Raw genomic sequence first — 22,385 nt, 5'->3', positions numbered from 1 at the left:
GTCAGTGTGCCTGACGATAGAGTCACCTATTACAAGTGTATCAGGTGTGTTGTTTAGTCTTAAGGGCTGTGACTGTTCGGCACACTGGCTTTGTGAGATATGTGTTGCACGTGTTTTGTTTTGGGGTAGCGGTTGCTTGGGTGTCTGCTTTGGAGGTCTCTGCTGCTTAGGCAGATCTTTATTTAGAGCCTCCGAGTATGTTTTTGTGTGATTATGTGTTTGCTGTCGTGGTAGGTCTATGTGAGACTGGAATTTTAGTGAGTGTGGTTTCCTTCTCCTCCTGACTGGTTATGCCAGTAATGAGTTGAGAGAGCTTAGCCTCCAGTTTGGCTATATGGTTGCATCTCTCACATGTGTTGGAATTTGTTGGGAGGAGGAGAGGATTGTCTGTGTACATGAGGCAGTTGTAACATTGCCTCAAGATTCCCAGATTCACCAGCTGGACCGGAAAGGAGATTGACAACTGACCTTTGGACATGCTAGAATAATATTGGGAATTCCTTTATAATTGAAAACAAGGGCCAGTGGGGAGTGAGGGTGTAGTGCTTTTAATTTTTAGTGCTGACTTATATAATTGCTTTAGTGAGCAAGTGCCAGGTAACTTAGTGCAATGTGTTACAGGTAACTTAAATGCAAAAACGACAAACAGTAACTTTCTTTCAAGTGAAACAAGGAAATAAGTACAGTAAGCAATGCAGATATCACTAGTGATCCACAGAAGCGTTGAGAAGCCACGTATTAGGTGGAATTAGCGTTCCAGGGAAATAACAAGCGAACAAACAACAAGCATATAAAGAAAGCTAGATTCAGCAGGCCTGGATCTAGTCTATGCTACAGCAAACAAGGTGTACCAATTTCAGTAAGATACAGTTCAAATATTCAGGCACTATAAACCTTTAACCAGAAATTCCCAGCTCAGAAGGGCAGAGTCCAGCCTCTTCTCCCACAAGAGTGCAGACCACGAACCTTCTTAATGTAAAATAACTGGCCTGAAGCCCAAGTGCTTAAACCAGAACTAATACACTTTAAGAATAACAGACACTGGGCTCTCAATCAGCAGTTCCCAACTTAGAAGGATGAAAGCTAGCTGTCCTGCCACCACAGTGCATGCCACAAACCTTCCTAATGTAAAACAACTGGTCTGAAGCCCAAGTGCTTAATCCAAAAGACTTAGAATGATAGCTATCCAACCCATTCTCATTTCAGCTTTAGCTGTTGCCCTGTACAAAGGAGATAACAATCCAGACAACTACAAGCCAGTTAGATTAACATCAGTGGCTTGAAAAGTGATTGACAGGGTCTTTAGAGAATGGTCTGAAGGCTTTCAAAATAATATTTAGTATTATAACCCAACCAGTAGGCCTTCAAAGTCACACCTGCAGTTCTTTATGTGAATAATAGCAGAGCTGGAAAAGCCGGTACCAATGGATGTGTTTTTCTGGGCTTCAGTAAGGATTTTGACTCAACACCACACTGAGGATTACCCAGCAATTTGAAAGGGCTAGAGTATAACAGCAGCCTATGAACTAAATAAGGGAATGGCTTTAAGAAGGAACTCAGAGGATGGTGCTTAGAAGGAAGCTGTCAAAGGTAAGGAAAGTTACCATTAGTCCTTACTATTACACATATTCTTGTTTGAAATGTCAGAGTGGTGGCTAATAGGATGAACCTACTTGCATGTGATGTGAAAATCAAGATCATAGTCTTGGATGGAGGGGGACACCTAAAAGGGGGCTGGAAGTCATCTGCAGGTGGACAGAGAGAGGTAATAGCAGAGGTTTAATCCAGATAAGTGCAAGTTTTGACATTTTGGGCACAGCAACCAAATGGTCACACACTCTCACACACACACACACACACACACACACACACACACACACACACACACACAGTAGGATGTGCTCGACTAAGACAAATAATGGATGAAAAGACATAGGAGCAATTATTGCACCAACACTAGACCATCAGGCACAGACATTCTAGGTATCAGAACAGTCAAAGTTTTGGGTTGTATTCTGTGTTGGGTATAAACTCAATGGATAAGGAAGACATACTTCAACTCGTTCAGAAGCTGGGGAGGCCACATCTGTAAAACTGTGCTATTCTGGGCACCATGCAAAGCAAAAGTTGTGGAACAACTGGAAAGCATCTGGAGGAATTGCAGGAGGAGCATCTGGTGATGCAGGGAAAACAGAATGAGCATCAGCTAGAATAGGTGAATTTGCATTCATTAGAGATGGAGAGATACAAGATATATGATAGAATGCACAAATACATGAGAAGACGGGGGGACTCGGATGCAAGGACAGGGGGGAGAGAGGTGGATCCATCAGATACAGTTTAGAGTATTTACTTTAACTTGGACCAACAGGGAAAAGTACATTTTCAAAACAGCCTTCAAGAGTTTATGGGACCTCTACAGGGAAGAAACAGCACCTCTGTATTAGCTGTACAAAAGCAGCCAAATTACATAGACAAATTGCCTCATTCTGTCATCACATCAAGTAGTACAATAAAGTCACCCATGGAATACGATGGCCACGAGGAAAATCTATATATGTAAGTGAAATACGTCTACTGACATGTGTACCTTAGGCAACAGTGCAACCTAATGGTACACAAGTCATATGGCCTTGGTGGCCAGTATCCAGTGCACTGAGTGTCATTGCATTCATTCAAAGCACTATGGAGTGCTGCACATGCAAGTGGGAAGGTACATGGATACTGAATATAGAGCTGCAGTGTGTGCACATACTTTCTAAAGAAAGATGCAGTCCAAGAACCAAGTCCCAACTGCCTTTATATAACAACACAGTTTATTTTCAAGTCATACACCCCAAATGAACACTACTACCAGCCAACAATATTTGCTACGTCAAGGAAAACAAAATGAAAAGTGAGGTAGTGATAACTCACAAAACAACATGCTGGTGAGAGGTAAAGGCAGTTACCCTGACTACAGAATTAACTCACAATATAATGCTGAAAGAGGAAAACAATGCTGGTAAAAGAAAAAATATATATTTTTATGTGCTTTATACATTATAGACCAACCAGCAATGTGATTTAGTATACGGCTAATAGCTGTATGTAAGCCAAGAAGCAAATGCAGAAGATAAATGGTAAGGTTCTTGCAGTGTGTGCATGGCACAATGGCATTAGCTTCTGTCTGTGTCTCCAATAGTAATCAAAGCACAAACAGCCCATATGCAGCTAAAATCTTCTCAAATGCCACCTCAAACATGCTGCCCTATTCCAGCACCAAAATTAGATCCACACAGGAAGCAAATATGCAATATACCCGACAATGGTTCTAATGAAGGCAACAGCATATTCCTAGATTTAACAACTGCTGCAAAAAGAATAGGAAACAAGGTGCTCTGTATTTTTGTCCAGCACTGTACCTTTATGTTTAATGCATCATTTGAAGAGTGGTGCAATGATAACAAATAATCCATAGAGGGGCCTGCTGGTGTTCTATATTAATAAATGCATTTTATGTTAGATGTCACAGCCCATATCTTACTGATTAGAACAACACGGTATATTTTTAAGATATGCCAAGAGTAATGCTCTGAATGCTAAACAACATGAAAATGAAAAAAATATATATAAATATTTCTGCAGCAGCATAAACAACTCTATGCAGGCAAAGCTGGAAAATAGTACTTTATAAGGTGGAAAAAATCTTCATAATGCAAAATGAACAAGCATTTAATTTTGTTCTGACTTTTAAATTGGACAGCGGGGATTCTTGCGTATTATGTTTTGGCAAATATATCTAAAAAATGAAACATAGCCAACTAGTTTAAAATTCTTAAGGAGATTTAAAATAAATTAAAAAGGGTTTCTAGTTTTCCCAACATAACTAGGGATTAAAATTCCTCACAGTAGTATCGCCAGCTGAGTGTTGTGTAACTTTTTTTTAATGTCAGCAAAACTAACATGCAACAACTTGTACCCTAGGAAAATGAACATGTGACAGCTAGAATAGCACTGAAACTAATCACCTGGTTTGGGTTTTGAGAAACATCCTCCCATGATGAGTTAAAGCTTACAGACAGGTGCAAAAGAAGCAAGCAGCCAGAGAAGAGGAGATTTTGTCCAACCAGCACAATTTCAGAGAAGAAGGTTCTCTAGGCCATAGTAAACGGTCAGTTCCCATGCGTTGTCACAATGGGGTGGGAGTTCCTTTTAATGACAAATACTTCCCTGTGCTCATCCTGGACTTTGGGATTTTCTTCATGACCTACATCAAGTAAAAAGGTTAGCATAAGAATTTTTCCTTTGCAACATTCAAAAACTGTGCTGATGACGACAAAAATACATCACACCACAACTCAGTCAGTCAGATGTCCAAGATTTCTCCAGTCACAAAAAAATACAGTGTTTACAGTGCGAACATCTCTCCAGAATCATGTATGGAAAAATCTAATCTCTTTCTTTCAAAAGACTGTTCCAGAACACAAGCTTGCGATATGAAATGATATAACTCACAGTTACACTAGCAAGCCAGCATACCTGACCCAAATTGTAGAGTCTATCATACTTTCCAAAATGTATTTATTTATTATTTATTTTATTTTACACGTGTTGACTGGGGAAGTCCAGCTGGATACAAAGGCCCCTTTTCAGTGATGGTCCAGGAAGAAAGGCTCCATCCAGAGCATGCAGTACAAACAAAATCTTTTAAGTTATACAGTATCACAATGTCAAGCAAAATACAATTTAAATAAATGTTACAATATCAAAATAGATATTAACTATACATGGAGTAGGAAGGCTACTTGTACTAATTATATTCCATACAGATATAATTAAATAACTTTACAGTATGATAAATGTCACAATAAATAAAAAAACAGATATAACAAAATAAATAAATAATAAAGAGCAATGGTTTTAATAACTATGCTGTAAAATTTACTCCATTTAGTATTTACTTTAGAGAATTAATTGACTTATTTAACTGGGTAACTGAACTGGTCATCACGGACTCACTTCAGCCATAACCAGAGTCACAATGGTAAGAGTAAATACAACATGCATGGACACTTTAAAAGTAGACAATCAACCAGAGAGTTTTTGAGAGGAAACCATATTATCTAGGTAAACCCTATGCATGCACAGAGAGAATATGCAAACTCCACACAGGCAACTGCCAGAGATCAGAAATGAACTCCAGACCTTGCAGCTATGAGGCAGAATTCTTAAACCTGGAGTCACCACAATGCTCAAGAAGGAAAATAAGAGGGACCATTAATTCTGCAAGTACATTTCACAAGTTAGCTAACAAATGAAATATCTAAAACCCATGCTATAAACATCAGTAGTCTAATGGTGGAAACAAAAATGTTACTTAACAAAATGTCCAATGATTTTTTTTTTAACTTAGACAAAACAATATGGACTTCTTGTCAGTCGGTCTTCATTTTAGAAGTCAGTAACATGCCCAGACTAGAGAATTATGTCTGTTAAAGTCATCTAAAATTTGCCTCAAGGCATAACAAGACTCTAAAGCAGACCTAATAAAAAAATAATTATTCCTGGCTTGTCCACTTTAAACAGGTAACTAATTGCATTCTACTCAGCTTTTCAGCAAATTCAGTTTTTGCAATACTCGAAGATAGTGTGACATTGGATTTAGTATATTTACACTGCAGAGATTCAGTTATTTTGTCAGCAAGCCAGTGTGCTAGCTGACAGATAACATGGGGCTTACCTTTAGTTTGATTAGCTTGTTTATAATGCCAGAATGTGGGATGGTATCAAAGGCCTTAGCCGCCACCACCCCCACCTCCATATATAAAAGCAATACAGTTGTTTTTTTTTTCTTCATCTTTCACATTGTGTTATTTGAACTCTGCCTGTCATCTCTGCATTTATGCACTTTTGATTTATGACTTTATATAGCTATTATCATTCTCCTGATTTCCTGCAGAACCATCTACATTTCATAAGAGCAAATATTATCAGTTTTAAAACAGTTCACACTGCGATTATTTCTTAGAAATGTATACTATACAAGATATTTTAAATAGTTTGACACTATCAGACTTTATATTTGCTATTAACAAAATCACAAGGACCAGGACTCAGAAACAAGCAATGCAATGCAAAATTGTGTGACAAGTGACGTCACACAGGGTGGGGGAGATTTGGAGACAGAGTGGTCACTCAAGGCCATGAAATAGTGTGGCTGACAGAGTACACAAATGATCATGTAACTAGATGGAAATGAACAACATTCTCATACGTTCATAGGTTCATACTAGGGTTTTGATCACTTAGATCATCCCTTTAAATCAGTACCCTAGGACATGCATGACTAATGCCTAATTTTCACCCCTTTCACTGAGGATTTGAAGGGCTAGACCTAGGGTGATTTTATGATTTCCCATTCTTTCATCCAGGTTACACTTAAAGAGGCTCAAGGAACTACTTTGTCTTACATCTAAGGGATCTGTATCACACCAGGAGGTCCTTCTTACTCCATGGTGAAAGTTGATTTCTTTAGAATGGGTGTTTATGGTGTTTGTTTTGTGGATGAGCAGGAGGTCACAATGGACAGGATCTCTTGAGGATCTGTAAAACTGGGCAGAGATACCCCACTACCACCCTTAAGAGTATGTAGGAAACAAAGATATGTGTTTTAAGGTAGTCTATGTAGCACAAAGAAGATATGGTCTTGATTCTCTTGATGAGGAAATGCTGCAGTCCTTTGAGCTGAGTAATATGTTTAATCAGGTACACATCAAAAGGGCCATTACATGCTATTATGGGTCCAATGAGGGAGAAGTAAAAAGGGATGAAAACTTCTTTTCACCTGGAAGATATACATTGGATAATCAGTCTGGCCAGATAAAAGGATTTTCTAATGAGCATAGCTACATGGTGATTCACCTGTCAACAAAACTGCCCAGTATCCTTATAACTTTATTTGTTTTCAGTGGGGTTTTGTTATTTATGTTATTGATGCAGAGGTGTCCATGTTTGCCAAAGGACACATTACTCCATTTCTTGGCATATAGCCTAAGGCCCTGGTCCAGGCACCACTTTTTTTTGCACGTGTTAGCCCCTCCTAGACAATGTGAAATGAGCTGGGAATTTTATGACAGCTGTGAGTTTACAATCATCCACAGACTTAGTCAGCCACAGGGATTTGACATCAGTCTTGACATCAGAGAAATAAATACCAAAGAGAAGTGGTCCAATGACCAGTCCCAGTGGAACACCATAGCAATGACCCTTTTTGATGGTAGTATGCCCCCAACAACACTGCTAAGCTGGTTCTGTCATTACATTTGCAATCCAATGGGTAACATAGCGGTTTACAGTTAGTTTGATTAGCTTGTCAATAACGTCAGAATGTGAGATGTATCAAAGGCAATGGCTAATCCCAGGTAGGCAATGTGAACACATTTGCCTGCATCCAATACATCAGTGACTTGAACAAGTCCAGGTGGTTTTGGAGGCAGGATTTGCCTTGAATCAACCCAAAATAGTTTGCGTCAAGGGAGTACAGACTGCTGATATCCTTGTTAATAAACTCTGTAATGATGCACTCCAGTGTTGGACAGATAAGGCTGGGGAAGCTTTTAAGTCTATTATTTTCAGGCTCAGCAGTGGGTCTCCCCTTGTGGATTGGGGTGGCTACAGCTGTTCTCCAAACTTCCAGTACAGATCCAGTGGAGCAGATGAGATTGAATAAGTCTACAATAATGTGTTTGCTGATGACAAGAAGGCAGCCTACCACATTGTCTGGACAAATGGAACTTTTGTTTTTGACTTTAGAGAGTGACCTCTGGACTTGCTGTGAAGTGATATGAGAACAGGCATTGGCATGCTAATATGTGGGGGAAAAATGTGAGAAGATGGGAGAATTAATTTTAAGCTAAATTTATCCACCTGCATGTTGGCTACATCTTCATGAGATGAGTACATGTTGTTATATATTAGCTGAGTGCATTTTGGGGTATTGCTTCTAATGTTTCCCACATAGCTAAAAAAGGCTTTGTGGTTGTCTTTAATATACTTGCCTTAGGATTAGATTTTGCTTCAGAGTTCTTTGTTAGTCATTTGAGTTCAACGTTAGAGGCTGGGTAGCAAGTTTAATCTTTCTGGCAATGTGTTTCTTTCCTCATTTTGTATAGTTTATTTATATCAAGGTTCCCTCCTTGGGTTTATTCCAGAACTTGGCATTGTATTTGTGTCTGAGGTGGGTTGATACCTCAATGGATGTTTTAGGTGAGAATAGAATTTTTTTACAAACCTACCAGTGTGAGAGATGGAGTCATCAAGGAGAGGTGAGCACTTAAATTTCATCAGGCCATCAGCTTATAATAGTCTCCTTTAGACATCATGGCTTAATGGTATAATCAGGTTTTAACCACATAGTGAATATTACTGAGCAGTGGTTTGATTTGACCAGTGATCAGTAACTATAAGTGTACTTGAGAAATATTGGGAAGGACTAGATCCAATATTTTAAAATCCTTAGCTGGGATATGAAATAGTTGGCCTTAAGCATTTATTAAGTCTAGGAAGCTTTGTGTATATTTATTTGCAGTAGATTAGACTTCCAAATTAATGTAAGGATAGTTGAAATCCTCCAGAATAGTGTTAGATTCAATGTGGAGGGATGTCACTTTGTTTAGATGTGCCTCAATAACATAGCTAGGGAGGGATGAAGGGGTAATTGCCCTGGGTATAAAGTGTAATGGGAATGATTCCTTAGTACATACCAGCATTTATAAATAAATTACTGTATTGCATTTGTGGTCAAAACAAACGAGCTGTAGCATTCCATGTGCGGTAGAAACAAGCAGTCTGTTACAGTTTAAAAGAATAAAATAGTTTTTTTTTTGTTGTTATTCAAGTCTGAGGACATTTTGTGAGATGCTAATTGTAGGATGGTACTGAATACAAAACTAGCTAGCTACACTTCTGCCTCATGGGTAGTTTTTGATATGAAGGGAGCACATTACTCAATTATGATGTGGTGTGACAGGAAGTAGGAATGACAGAGTTCAGTGTTATAGCCTTGCCTTACAATTCTAGATGAACTATGGCTCTTAGGAATGCAGACACACCGCCTCTGTGTACCAGACATAAGCTACCCAATTAAGAGGGCACTGAGGACAGTCCATAATTGTCATTATATGCACAAGTGAGGAGGGCAACATTGATAGGGAGGGTATAATGGACATGGGGAGCTAGTATGTGTGTGTGTGTGTGTGTGTGTGTGTGTGTGTGTGTGTGTGTGTGTGAAGGAGAATATTGTGAATGCTGAAGTGTAACAGAGGGAAAAATGTTTATTCATTTTATTTTCAAAATGGATTCCTGTTATTTTATGTCTGCTTCTGATTACTTGTTTCCTGCTTCTGATGACTTATTTCCTGCCAGCATGATAGCGCCAGCATTGCTAAAGTGTAGGAAGCTCTATTATAGAATTCAGAACTTGTACCCAATATGATAAGGAGTCAGGAGATCCTTAGCTAACAAAAGTAATGCAAACAGTTTTCCAAAGGGAGCCAATGTAGGTGTATAAAAGAGTTTTGGACTCAAGGCCAGCCATCATATGTTTAATAAGTATGGCCAAGACTGCTGTAATTATTTGGAAACTGGTTTTGAGCTCACTAAAATGATAGTGCACTGCAGTTCCAGAGGGGGAATCCTTTGATAAGAAAGTTTTAGAAAAATCTTAAAAAGAAATTGAAACAGAAAGGAAATAAAGTATCGGCCTCTTGTTGGTCAACTTTTAATGACTGGCAAGAAGAGTCAAAGTAAGGAAAAGGAATCCATAGTTTGATGTTTAAAATGCAATTCTGCTAGACTGAAAATACAGCTACAGGCAGCTAACAGAAGCATAAACACATTATAAAAATATGCAGATGAAAAATTCCACCCCTGTGGTCTATATCCGCTACAACTTTTAGAAAAACTAAACATTACTCAACCAGGTTCTTCTGACGACTGGCCCCTGATTCCTTCTGCCCACTCCGCCATATGATACACCTGCTTCTTATAAAGCTGATAGATCTTCTCCAACAGGGCAAGTGGAGGTACAGTTTGTCAGTCCACCTACAACTTCCCTAGATACATCCCAAGTTACTTATTTTATCCAAGTATTGACATTCGTTTACTCAGGAAGTCCAAATGGATAATGCATATCAATTTTCAATGGAGGCCCAGGGAGTAAGGATCCAGAGAGTTAAATAACATCAAATAAAATTGTAGTATAGCTGTAATTAAACATATATATATATATATATAATATATATATATATATATATATATATATATATATATATATATATATGGATTCCATACATTTGGTCGAATTACGCTTAGTCGAAAATTATTCCAGGCATTTCACTTCACTGAAAGCTCACTTGGTCAAAAATGGAACACAGCCCCTGCCCCACTGCAGTGCAACCCTGGAGTGAGAATATTAAATAAGGGAGGGTGTGGGGGGCACAGCCCCCCACATTGGGGGGTGTGGATGGCATAGCCCCTCCCCCACATTATGCCAATAGTTTTTACTAAATATATATATATATATATATATATATATATATATATAATCTCAATGCATTTCTAATGGATATACCTTCTTATAATAGTGAATACATTAAAATTATGTGGGGGGCTATGCCCCCCACACACACCCTTATTTAATATTCTCACTCCAGGGTTGCACTGCAGTGGGGCAGGGGCTATATTCCATTTTTGACCAAGTGAGCTTTCAGTGAAGTGCAATGCCGTGTAATTCGACCAAATGTATGGAATCCATGTATATATATATATATATATATATATATATATATATATATATATATACATATACATATACATACACACACACACACACACACACACACACACATATCTACTTTGTTTGTTCGAAAATACATTACATCGAACAAAGTAGATGCTCACATCAGCGAAGTGCATTTCAACGAAAGTGCACTTTTGCTGAAGCCTAGTCGTCGGATCGGCTGACTAAAAAAAAAAAAACACAGAAAACATATTTTGCAGGGGCGCAATTCCCTCTGTGCCCCCCACACCCCCCCTACTTAACTATACCAACTCTGAGATAGCACTACAGCGAAGAAAAGGGAATATTCCCATTCCACGCTGGAGTGTTATCTCCGTACTTCATTTCTGAAGTTTTGGTAGTTTGAACAACTGGTCTCGACCAAGTGGGTTTTGAAGTACTGAAACTTCGTACAAACAAAGTAGATCCATATATACAATTTGACAGTGGAATACATATGATATAATAAAAGCATGAAGAAACACCAGTGATGTATTAATAAAGAAAAAAAATTGCAATTAAATGTAACAATCAGTATATACAAAAGTATGAGAAGTATATTCTACTATGCTATCTAAAACAGATGATACAAGTTCCCCCTAAATGGAAAGAAGGCACGTGTTTAAAAGGTATAGACAGACAGTATGATTAAAGGTTAGTAAGAATGTAAAGTATTTCTTGATGCAGATCATACAGGAGAAATGCAGTCTTCTACTCATCTCTATGGACCAATTTATAATGCAAGACTTACACAAAAACTGTAACAATCACCTGCAACAACACCCTCAGATCAAATATTAGTAACAACAATGGCTAATAAAGGTAAACAGTTATGTTGAAAACAGAAACAGCTGACTAATCTAAAATTTGTAAGTAGCTTAAAATTATTTAATAATAAAAGTGTTCCACCAAAAGCAAACGCCTTGAAAAGAATTACAGTTAGTTATACAGTTTCTCAGTTATTGGTGGAGAAGAATATTTGTGGAATCCCCCTCTAAACAAATGACAGAGGAAGTGTCATTTTCTGATTCTGCCATAGAAACCGACATCCCTAGTACTCAGATGCATCCATTGGGAGACGTTCCTAATCCTGCAGCCATTCAGGATGGCAATGCCAAACCTACCATTAGAGTAGTAGTAGTAGTACGCCTGTGAAATGAAGTAGATTTTCACATCATTGTAGATTCTCCCTCACCAATTCAAACACATTTGACTAAGTATGCCAAGATATTAGGACGACACATACAAGTACAAAACCCTATTACTGAAGATCTGAGAGCAGTTTTGAAAGCCTCAACACCACTTGACATTCTTAGGAAGATATCAGAAGAGTTTAACATAGTTAATAATATTTCTAAACTTACAGATGATGGAGTTCTTACCACTAGGAATAATTTGTTAAAAGCCATTACTACAGCATTGCTCCCAAACACCCAGTTGGGCAAGAATTAAGGCAATTGTACAGAAAGAAAATGACTCCATTGATGCATACTTAAAATGCATGATAAATGCATCTAAAGCCTTTTCAGGACATCCAGAACTTACAGAAGGAGCGAGCGGCAGCTAGTGGACTGTCAGATACCTTTGTAGGAGGCTTGTTACTATCAATTCAGGAACAGATCAAAATGATTTACTTACACTGGCCAGGTTTAGGCAGTCATGAACCTGTTAATCAAGCACATGTGCAGACAATGTAGTTAGAGAAGAAAATAAATTAGTAAATGGTCAGATTCAACAGTTTAATACCAATTCATGGGTATGGAGAAGGAGGACACAGAAATGCGGAGGAAGAGGCAGAGTTAGACTTTTTCAACTACAAATCCTAGGATAATAGCAGCAAAATTTTTACCCACCTCTGTCACTACAAGCCATACAGTGCATACGACTTCTTAATAATTGTTTTAATTGTGGACAAGCTGGGCATTGGCATAAAGAATGCCCACTGACCAGACACACAAATGCACCAAGAGTACAAAATACCATGGCAAGAAGTGAGAGAACCACTAGTTTGGAGTATTACTTGTCAGCCACCAGTGTGGTAACAAGATATTAGGATGTCCATGAACTGGAGCCATAGCTATTTCCCTTGATACCAGATGACCAAGAAAATCCTTTTGTTACTATATTACAGTTTGCAACTCTTCTGTTCCATCTCTCATTGACACAGGAGAGACTAGGTCCATGATTACTCCAGTAAATTATGCAAATCTTCCACATTCCACCAAACCAGCACAGGGGTAGGAGTGATCCCAGTTTCTCTGGACTACCCAGAAACAAAGCCCATTCATGTTCAAAAAAGTGCATTAAAAGAACAACATGCGTTTATTATAATAAATACTGCCCCACTAAACATTTAGGATAGAGCTGTATTATGTAAACTACAATGTGCTGTTTATTATACTCCAAATTAAGTTTTCTTAGCTATTCCAAATGAAACCACTCCTTTAGGACTGTACTCGGCTGATAATTGCACAGATGAAGATACAGTTTTTGCTGTTCTTACATTGGAAGAAGCTACAGGTATTACTGATTTGGAAGGACTGGAAACAATCCTTCCACAGCTCTGGACTACTCATGCAAATGAGGTAGGACTCATAAAAAGGTGCAGAACTTGTAAATGTAGTCTAAAAAATGTTTTGAGCGCCTGCCCATGGTAGTCCAGTATCCTTTGTTTTGTTGAGGCAGTGAAAGGAATCAAACCTGTCATTTCTGCATTACTTCAGCAAGGAATAAATGTCTCAACTCAAGGCTAGTACAACAAACTTATATTACCAATTAAGAAACCACGAAAAAACACTTGTAGACTTGTACAAGACTTATTATCATTTAATGCAATATAGTAGCAGATTTTTCCTATAGTTCCTACCCCACTACAATATTAATCTCTATTCTTTCAAATGCCACTACTTTCTCAGTAACAGATATCCCTTCAGCTTTCTTCTGTATTCCAATACACCCAAATACTCAGTATCTGTTTGCATTTATATATAGAGAACAAAAATGTGTATCAGCATGATTGCCACAAGGTTATGTTATGTAGAATTACCTACTCTTTTCTCCAGAGAAATTAAAAAAAAAATAGATAAAAGTCAAATTCCTGTATGGATTTACTTTAAGACAAAATGTAGACAATTCACTTCTAGCATCATATTCTTCTCACGGTAATAAACAAAATATTATGTTTCTCTTAACCAAATGAGCAGAATTAGAATTCAAGATTAATAAAGGAAAATTGCAACTATGGAAACCACAGGTTCATTACTTAGGACACCTTATTTCAAATGGCTCTAAGGAAATTTTACCCTCTTTATCATTGCAATACAAACTGCACCAAAACAGTTACGGGGTTTTCTGGGACTGGCAGGCCACTGTTGAAAATGGACTTTTAACTATGCTGAAGTAGAAAAAAACATTAGTATAATTATTTAAGAAATATATTCCCTAGCCTTTGCTCTGGCAAGATTGTCATGAGCTAGCATTGAGTTAAAAAGTTACTTTCAAACTCTCCTGCTCCTGGATTACCAGACTACAATTTTTCTTATTCTATAGTGAAAGGAAAAAAATATCATTACTATTATTATCACAATGTAGAAAAAATGACACTGTCACAGTAGCTAAAAAAATTGCTGTTTGAGTTGTCTAGATTTGGTGTACCTCGCTGTATGCAGTCTGACCAATGAACACATTAAACAACTCATGTAATACAACAAATCGGTTAGACTTTAAACATAAAAATGCAATACCATTCCCCAAATAGACCACAAGCATCAGGGATTATAGAGAGAGTAAATCAAACAATCAAAGTGAGGTTAGCAAAACAGTGTGAGGAAACTGGCCTTAAGTGACCAGTATCTTTGCATTTAATTTTATTTAGTGCATAGAGCATAGTGAGCACTAGTGGAAAGATATCCCCTTATGAAATTCTTATGGAATGACCTATAAAAATGGCCTAAAAATACAAAAAAAATAGATTCATCAACATTTTGTATTAAAAGTCTCTCTGTTCTCTTTTGCAGCAGCACCATAACACTGTTTTGCAAGCCCAACAGCAGCCAGCAATGAATGACCATCATGACCTGCAACCAGGCAACATCGTATTTCTGTGGTCTTTCTCAAGATGAAATGCCTTGTGTTTGTGATAGAAAGGATGCTATTTGGTTTTGTTCACAACTGCCAGTGCTATGAGATGTGAAGGCCTTCCCACTTGGATCCATGTGATACACATCAAGCAGGCCCTCCCACGTGATGAGTGCAGATGAGGTGCTATCAACATCATCCCTCTCGAAACTGCTGAACCAATCCCAGATCATATCAGCTGAAAAACCAGGGAAACCATGGCACCTGGAAATTGAGTTTAAGGATTCTTCAAGAATACCATCTTTGTCGTTTTTGGAAGACAAATCCAGTGATTCAACAAAGTCGTTTTGATCAGAGATAGAACTTGGGGTGTGGAGTCTTCCTACTTCCAATTGTGAAAATACTGTCGATGTGGAAGAAAAAGAGGAAGTAATGATTTAAACACAATCTTTTATGGACAATGAAATGGATAGCATATCAAATGACTAAGTATCACTTGTGAAATCATAAACAACAGAAACTTCAAAATGGAAAGTATTCAGAAATCGATTTTATATGAACTATGAAAGACCATTTCCATATCCATGATTGCAGTTTCTTGAGAAACCCTTTCAGTCCCAACCTGCTCAACTTGAGCTTATTACTGGGACTGTGATTGTGATTCTCATCATTGTTTTATTGCATTTTTTTCCTTTCTTCTGTGACTGTTAAGTATGTCACCCGGAGCCATCAGAACTGCAAGTACTGAACATTTTTCTGAACTTTTTCATATGAGAAATATGAAGGTTGGAAAAACAGATATAAATGTTTAGTTAAAAACTGAATCAAGAACTCTAGGCAGGCAACCTAAGTTCAGTACTTTTTCTTATGCCTCGTATGCCTATGTGCAAACCCTGAATGTTAGCGACTGTTGAGTATGTGCACATATTCCAACTGCACATGATGGGGCTATTCCATTTATTACAATATCAATGACTCATACAGAAGTCAATTCAGCATTCTGTACTATATTTCTAACCAGAAATCGAAAAGCTAACAAAAATTCTACCCCCTTTTCAATAGTTCCACTTCAGTTATCAATGACAATCAAAGGACACACTTGTTACATTAAAAATGTTACAGTTTTTGCCAAATGGAGTACTTGCAATTTCCCTTGAAAATATATGATGTGGCTGTAGGTCTGGGTATGGCAGCATTGCATGAATTTTATTATATTTGTAGAGATCAAGCATATCCCTGGTCACTAACAGACTGGTCAGGTAGTTCTTATATAGTGTTATTCCAGTTGTACGACATACAGAGATTTTGCCTAGTGGAACATTTTGTAATGCTTGTTGCAAGAGGGAGACAAAGTACATTTCAAATCAAGTTGGCAAAACAGATGCTTCTTGGGTTTATCTGCATTTAAATGATTAGCGCATACGGATCTTGGTGATGTTGTTATTTCTGGAGCAAGTATTATACCTGCTTATGGAACAGTTAAATCAATATGGGAGTTGAGGAAATTGTCTAAAATACTGGAAATCGTACATAATGCTCCTTTTGAATCAATAAATCAAATTACAGTTGAAATGACTGCCATGCACTGTGTGGTGCTACAAAGTAGAATGATGCTTGACTTCACCCTTGCTTCTAAGTAGGGTACATGTGTACTTATCAAAACAGAGTACTGCATATTTATTCCAGATAATACAAGTGCCATTCATAGCCACATGGACTATAAAGGGTTGCTGAATTGTCGCACGCTAAAGAATCAGACAGTTTTCAATGAGCTTGGTTAGATCAACTTGCTTTCTTTTTGGGGAGGAAGTCTTTTAAAATTCTTTATGTTGATTACTATTATAATCATGCTTTTAGGAATCATTTTGTTCATGTGTAAAATACGGATTATGAAACTTTTAGAATCCAGTAAAAGCATCAAATTGCAAAATGTGCAAGTTAAAAATAAAGTAGTAACATTGCCACTGACTACATTAGTTAGGAGTTACAATGAAGATAATAATGTGGGCAAAGTACTGCAGGATTATTCAAGCTGTCTTTTATTCCATCGAGGCATAGATACATTTTTATACCCAACAAAACCATATTTGCAAAGCAATTGTATAAGCACTGTGCATGACAGAGACAGAAAGAAACTGCACATTAAGAGTGCCTGACAGTAAGTGAAAAGGTGTTTTCCGATTTGAAAACTTGTCATCGTCATCCAGTCATGAAGAAATATATGACTCGAGTGTTGTTTCATAGCCTCAATAGGGGAATGTGAAGGGGGAAGTGTAATAGAGGGAATCATGTTTATTCATTTTACTTTCAAGATGAATTCCTGTTAGTTTGAGTCTGCTTCCGATGCTTTATTTCCTGCCAACATGAAAGTGTCAGCATGGCTAAAGTGTAGAAATTTCTATTATGGAATTCAGAATTTGTGCCTAATATAGAAATGTACAGATATGGAGTCAGGAGATACTTAGCTAGCAAAAATGATACAAATGTGTTTATTTTTAATTGGTGAGTGGCTGCATCATAAGAACGACTGTATTGCTGCAGTTAATCAAAAATAATAATAAAGAATCAAGCTTTTCATGGTTCAGGAGATGGGATCTTGACTGCCTAGTTTCCACCATATGTTTGTTCTCTGCAAAAAACAAGACTATTATTCTCTGCTGAACTGTGTTGTCTGAACTTATTTTTGGTACCATGACAGTGTCATGCCCTGGTGAGTCTGACAAGCTTGGGAAACCCTGCAGGGAGTGGGTGGTATCTCCAGTGCTGGTCAGGTGCTCAGATGATATTGACTGGTAAGATTGTGTGAGTGGGTAGACAAAGCACTCTGCAGATGTTGCCAAACCGTGTTTGTGTGTGTGTGTCCCTGTGACAGGTCCAGTACACCCTCAGCAGGTATGTGCACCTTTATCTGCATCCCCATTCACAGGGATGTGCCCTCCAAGGAATGTCACTGACATGATCTATGGTTGGCACAGAAGACAGAGTGTAAAGTGGGCCATGCCACAGGAATTTCCAGCATGTACAACCCACATGCATGTGCATCCATAGTCCCCTCAGCACTGGTAACAGGAGTGGGGCACATGGGCAGTGCAGAGCCTTCATTGTGCCCTAGTCAGCCCATGGTGGGTTTCCCCACTGGAAGCATAAGAGGGTCAGCCAAGTGAAAGGAATTGTTCCTGCAGCATGTGGCAGCACATGTGCACCTGGAGAACATAGACTGTCCCTTATTTCCCTCAATAATGTTACCTGAATAAATGGAGCCCTCTCTGATATTGTCATGCACTAACCAGCTATGCAGTGACATCAGACTGTGCCTGCATAACTGCCCTGCACATCTTTTATGTAATGGCTATGAAGACATTCAGCTGGGGTGTGGGGCAGGAAACAAAATGCTGTTGCCCCAGCATTTCTCCCCTACTGCTACTGCTGCCTGTTAGAGGGGAATGAGTGTGTGCCCTGAACTGCTGTGTTACCCAATTCCTGGTGTACACTGGTTGCCAGGGACTCAGAGGTGGGTTGAATAGGCAATGAAGCTGTGTCAGTAGAAGGGAAGGGTAATGTGTCTTCTGTGGCACCTGTGCCTGACACTTGCACAGCAGCCACAAACTGATAGAAGTGTATAAACTAAAGTTGATTTATTCTCCATTTCTGTACTCTGCAGACTTCCATCTTGTTTTAAGCATACTTCCATTTTGCACAATATGAAGATCCATTCTATGCTATGTCATGTTAGGTGTCAAGTTCAGGGGTTATAAACTGCTTGCAGGCAGTTGTAAGTTCTTTTGTGAAAAGACGTTTTTCATCAGAAAACGGGTGTGTCAATGGGGGCAAATTGTGCACCTATTTTTGCTGATATTATTATGCATACTTGGGAAAAGAAGTTTATTCAGGATTGTCCGTTTTCAAAATCTTGGAATTTTTATGTTAGATTTCTGGATGATGTGTGTATTTTTTGGACAGGTACCATGGGGGACATTGAAAAGTTTATTCAGTACATTAATACCACTACTGATTTCCTAAGGTTTACACATCAAGTTTCCCATCACAGTGTAAACTATTTGGATATAACCCTTACCATGGTTGATGGTGGGTTTAAATCTAGTGTTTATCGTAAGCCCACATTTTCCAATGGGTACCTACATTATCAGAGTGCACACCCCAATTTTCAGAAGAGGGGGATAGTTAAGGGACAATACGTCCGTATTTCTAGGATGACTTCCCTAGATGTAGATTATCGGCATGAATGTGGTATTCTACAGAAATTGTTTTTGGAAAGGGGTTATCCTGCACACTTGATCCAGACTGTTGAAGAGGAGGTTACTTCGGCTAGATCTTCTAGATTTGCTCCTATTTTGGGGGGGGTTTGTGCAAATAACCTGGATAACAACATCAATAGTAACACTGACAGGTTTGCAGGTAGTTTTACCTTTATTACACAGTTCAGCGGAAATGCCTCCCACATAAGAAATATTGTGGAAAGGGAATGGGATACTTTCAAGGAGTTGACTGACCTGGACACGTTTAAGGGGAAAGATGTTAAAACTGTGTTTAGGAGGGGCACTAACATTAAAAAGACTTTGGAGCAACAATATGTTTCCACCTTGTATTCTAGACCCAATGTGGGGGTATTTAAGTGTGGTCATTGCTCCTCTTGTAAGTACATACTTCAAGCAAACCATGTTTTTGTGGAAAGCAGAGGCAGGGATATCAAGGCCAAGGGTCATTATAATTGTAAAACTGCTGGCTTGGTATATTTGGCTATATGCCAACTATGTCCAGCGTTTTACGTCGGTAAAACCGAAAGGTTGTTTTCCAGGCGTATTTATGAGCACATTTATGATATTACCAGGTGCAAAACTACTAGTGCTTTGTATAAGCATACCATTACATGTAATAATGCTAAGTTTCTGTTTTTTGTCCTGGAAGTGGTCCCTAAAGATGTTAGGGGGGGGCCTTGGGAGGCACGCTTGGCACATAAAGAAACCTATTGGCAGATTTTATTGGAGGCCAATAGACCCCCTGGTCTCAACGAATCTATTTCTATTGTCCCTTTTTTAAAAATCAAGGCACATTATATTTAAATATCTAGGTGATTTACACCTATTTTAAGCGTTTAAGTTGCTTTTATATGTTTATTTGCAACAAAAATTTTTTAAGATTTATACTAGTAAATGAACATAGATATGTATTTATGTTTCTGGTTTAGTGTTTTGTTTTTGAAGATGTATTAGTTACACCTATTGTACTGGCAATTTCATTTGTTGGAATGGGGAATTTTATGTGGTTTGTTGCTTTAAAGTTTAATTAATGCTTTGTTAATTTATTTATTGGTGATTAGCTTATAGTATTTATACTTGTGACATGAAGCATTGTTGTATCTGATGAAGTCTTCAAACTGACGAAAACGTGTGTGGAGTGTATTGCTGCTATAATTTTGACACGTTAATAAACCTGGTTGATCATCGCCTGATTGTGAGCCTTATTGCTGAAACCACAGGACTGGTGTGGCTGCTTCTTTTGGTGAAGTTTGTTTTACTGCAGCGTTGTTTTTTGGAGGTGTGTTTGGTATGGCTGCTAGTCCGGTGGTGTCTCCAGGGCAAGGACAACAGAGGAATTTCCCTGTGGAATCGTCCGGGTCCGAAATGGACGGACTATCTAGGCTCACGGGCCAATTAACAGCATTGATCAACCTTTTGACTCCTTTGGGATCAGGTATTCAGGCTTTACTACAAGAGCAACGCAATTTCCCTAGGTTGGTTGATCCCAACCAGAGATTTGTACCTGTTTCACAATCTTGTGATGGTGCGGTCCGACCGAGAGAGAACGTACAGGCTGTACGTGCTTCCATCACTGACTTTAACCATACGCCAGCGGTTTTTCATCAAACTGCATCTTCACCTATTTCTACGGCACAGCCCGAAGGATGTTCTAAAAACAACCATTCCTCTACTTCCTTCAATGAATGGTTCAAGGCTAAACCTAAATTCCTTTTTGAGGAGCACTTTCAGGGCCGTGGAGCTAATGGTGTTGCTTATTCGGAACTGGAACGGCGTTTCGAGAACGCACTTTACCGATATCGGACACTGGAGTTGGACAATTTGTATTTGATGGAAAATTTAAACAAAGGTACTGTACCGAAAGGTTTACGGGTATTCAAGTACCCCAATCAGGTTGTGGCAGGTAGCCCTTTTCATAAGGATCTCATAGAGGCCTTTGATCAATGTGGGCGTAGTATTGTAAAAGCTATTATTAAAAAGAATACCGAAGAATTGTGTATTTTACAACAAGATATTGCAGTATTTTTTAAAAAAATGTCTGATGATTTATTGTTTAACTCAAACAAGTGTAATGAAATTAGAAGGGACATAGATATGCATTGTGAGACTGTGCTGAGTCGAAAGTATAAAAAATTAAGAAGGGATTTAATAGAATATGAACAAGGGCGCCAATACCCTAATCCGCCCCCTTTTAAACCATTTTACCATCATGAGCAGGATTTTGGACCTTTGCTTGATAGTCCCCCTAGAGAAGTTCTATTGGAACAAAGGGATATTTTATCACCTCTTGGTGAATTGACTGAAATTATAGGTGAGGATGAACCAGTACCGCGCAGGTCCGAACGTATCCGCCAACAAGGGCAACAAACACATAATAATTTTTACCCTTTAGACCGGGCCCCTCCGGCACCGAGAGGGGGGAAGGGGGGATACACCCGGGGATGGAAAAGAAACCAGAGACAGCACTGGTAAGAAATTGGGAACACACTGTTATTTCCTTAGGAAATTATACCCTACATACTTGTAATGACTATCACATTTATAATTACAGTGACTTTGATGTATCCGATTGTTGTTTCCAGTTATTTACTAAGGGGTTTAAGTATGTACCCAGGAAATCCAGTAATTTAATTTCAGCCATTCTGGATCTCAAGCTTTTTACTAGAAAATTAAATTTGGAAAATTTACTGGGTAATTCCAATGCTACCCCTGGTTTTTTTCTAAAGAGATCCAGTACTTTTAACCCCCCCCTTCACCCACAACTCAAAAATTTTGAGAAACGGATTGAGGGCAGGTTTAGGAGGGAGTTAGGCAAGGACTGTCCTGGGGTTAATTTAACCCAAGAGGAGAGAACATTGCTTGAAAACCTTAGGAGGGACCCCACCCTTAGGGTCATGGAACCAGACAAGGGTGGTGGGACAGTCATCATGGACAGTTTGTTATATCAAGGCAAAATGTATGATATCCTTCATGACCACAGGAAATATACCTCTGCCTCCTTGAATGAAATTCATATTTCTTATCATAAGATTGATCTAGTGGTGCAGGACTTATTAGACCAGGAGGTTATTGAGTTCCCAGTTTATACCTTCCTTTCCAATTCAGATCCAAGGATACCATCAATTTTCGGGATACCCAAGGTGCACAAAGACCCCATTGACCCCCCTTTAAGGCCCATAGTGGCCTCTCAAGGTTCTAAAATACACCCCATA

The 22,385-nt window shown here is 38.5% G+C and overlaps 1 protein-coding gene across 3 annotated transcripts in view; it reads right to left on the bottom strand.

The window, feature by feature from the left end:
- The window catches only part of AIFM3 (apoptosis inducing factor mitochondria associated 3), a 667,943-nt gene that overhangs the window by 582,338 nt on the left and 63,220 nt on the right, over positions 1–22,385 (bottom strand). For 2 of the 3 annotated variants that reach the window (XM_044068314.1, XM_044068315.1), the window contains exon 2: positions 4,011–4,249. The exons of the other annotated variant lie outside the window; for it this stretch is intronic. In XM_044068314.1, the coding sequence (XP_043924249.1) occupies positions 4,011–4,041 (31 nt within the window). In that variant the 5' untranslated portion in view covers positions 4,042–4,249. The remainder of the gene's footprint in view (positions 1–4,010; positions 4,250–22,385) is intronic. 3 annotated transcript variants of the gene reach the window in all.

The sequence above is a fragment of the Protopterus annectens genome, chromosome 4.part0, assembly GCF_019279795.1.
Source record: "Protopterus annectens isolate FY-2018-M chromosome 4.part0, PAN1.0, whole genome shotgun sequence".
NCBI classification, from domain to species: Eukaryota; Metazoa; Chordata; order Ceratodontiformes; family Protopteridae; genus Protopterus; species Protopterus annectens.
This window is presented reverse-complemented; position numbering and strand designations above follow the sequence as displayed.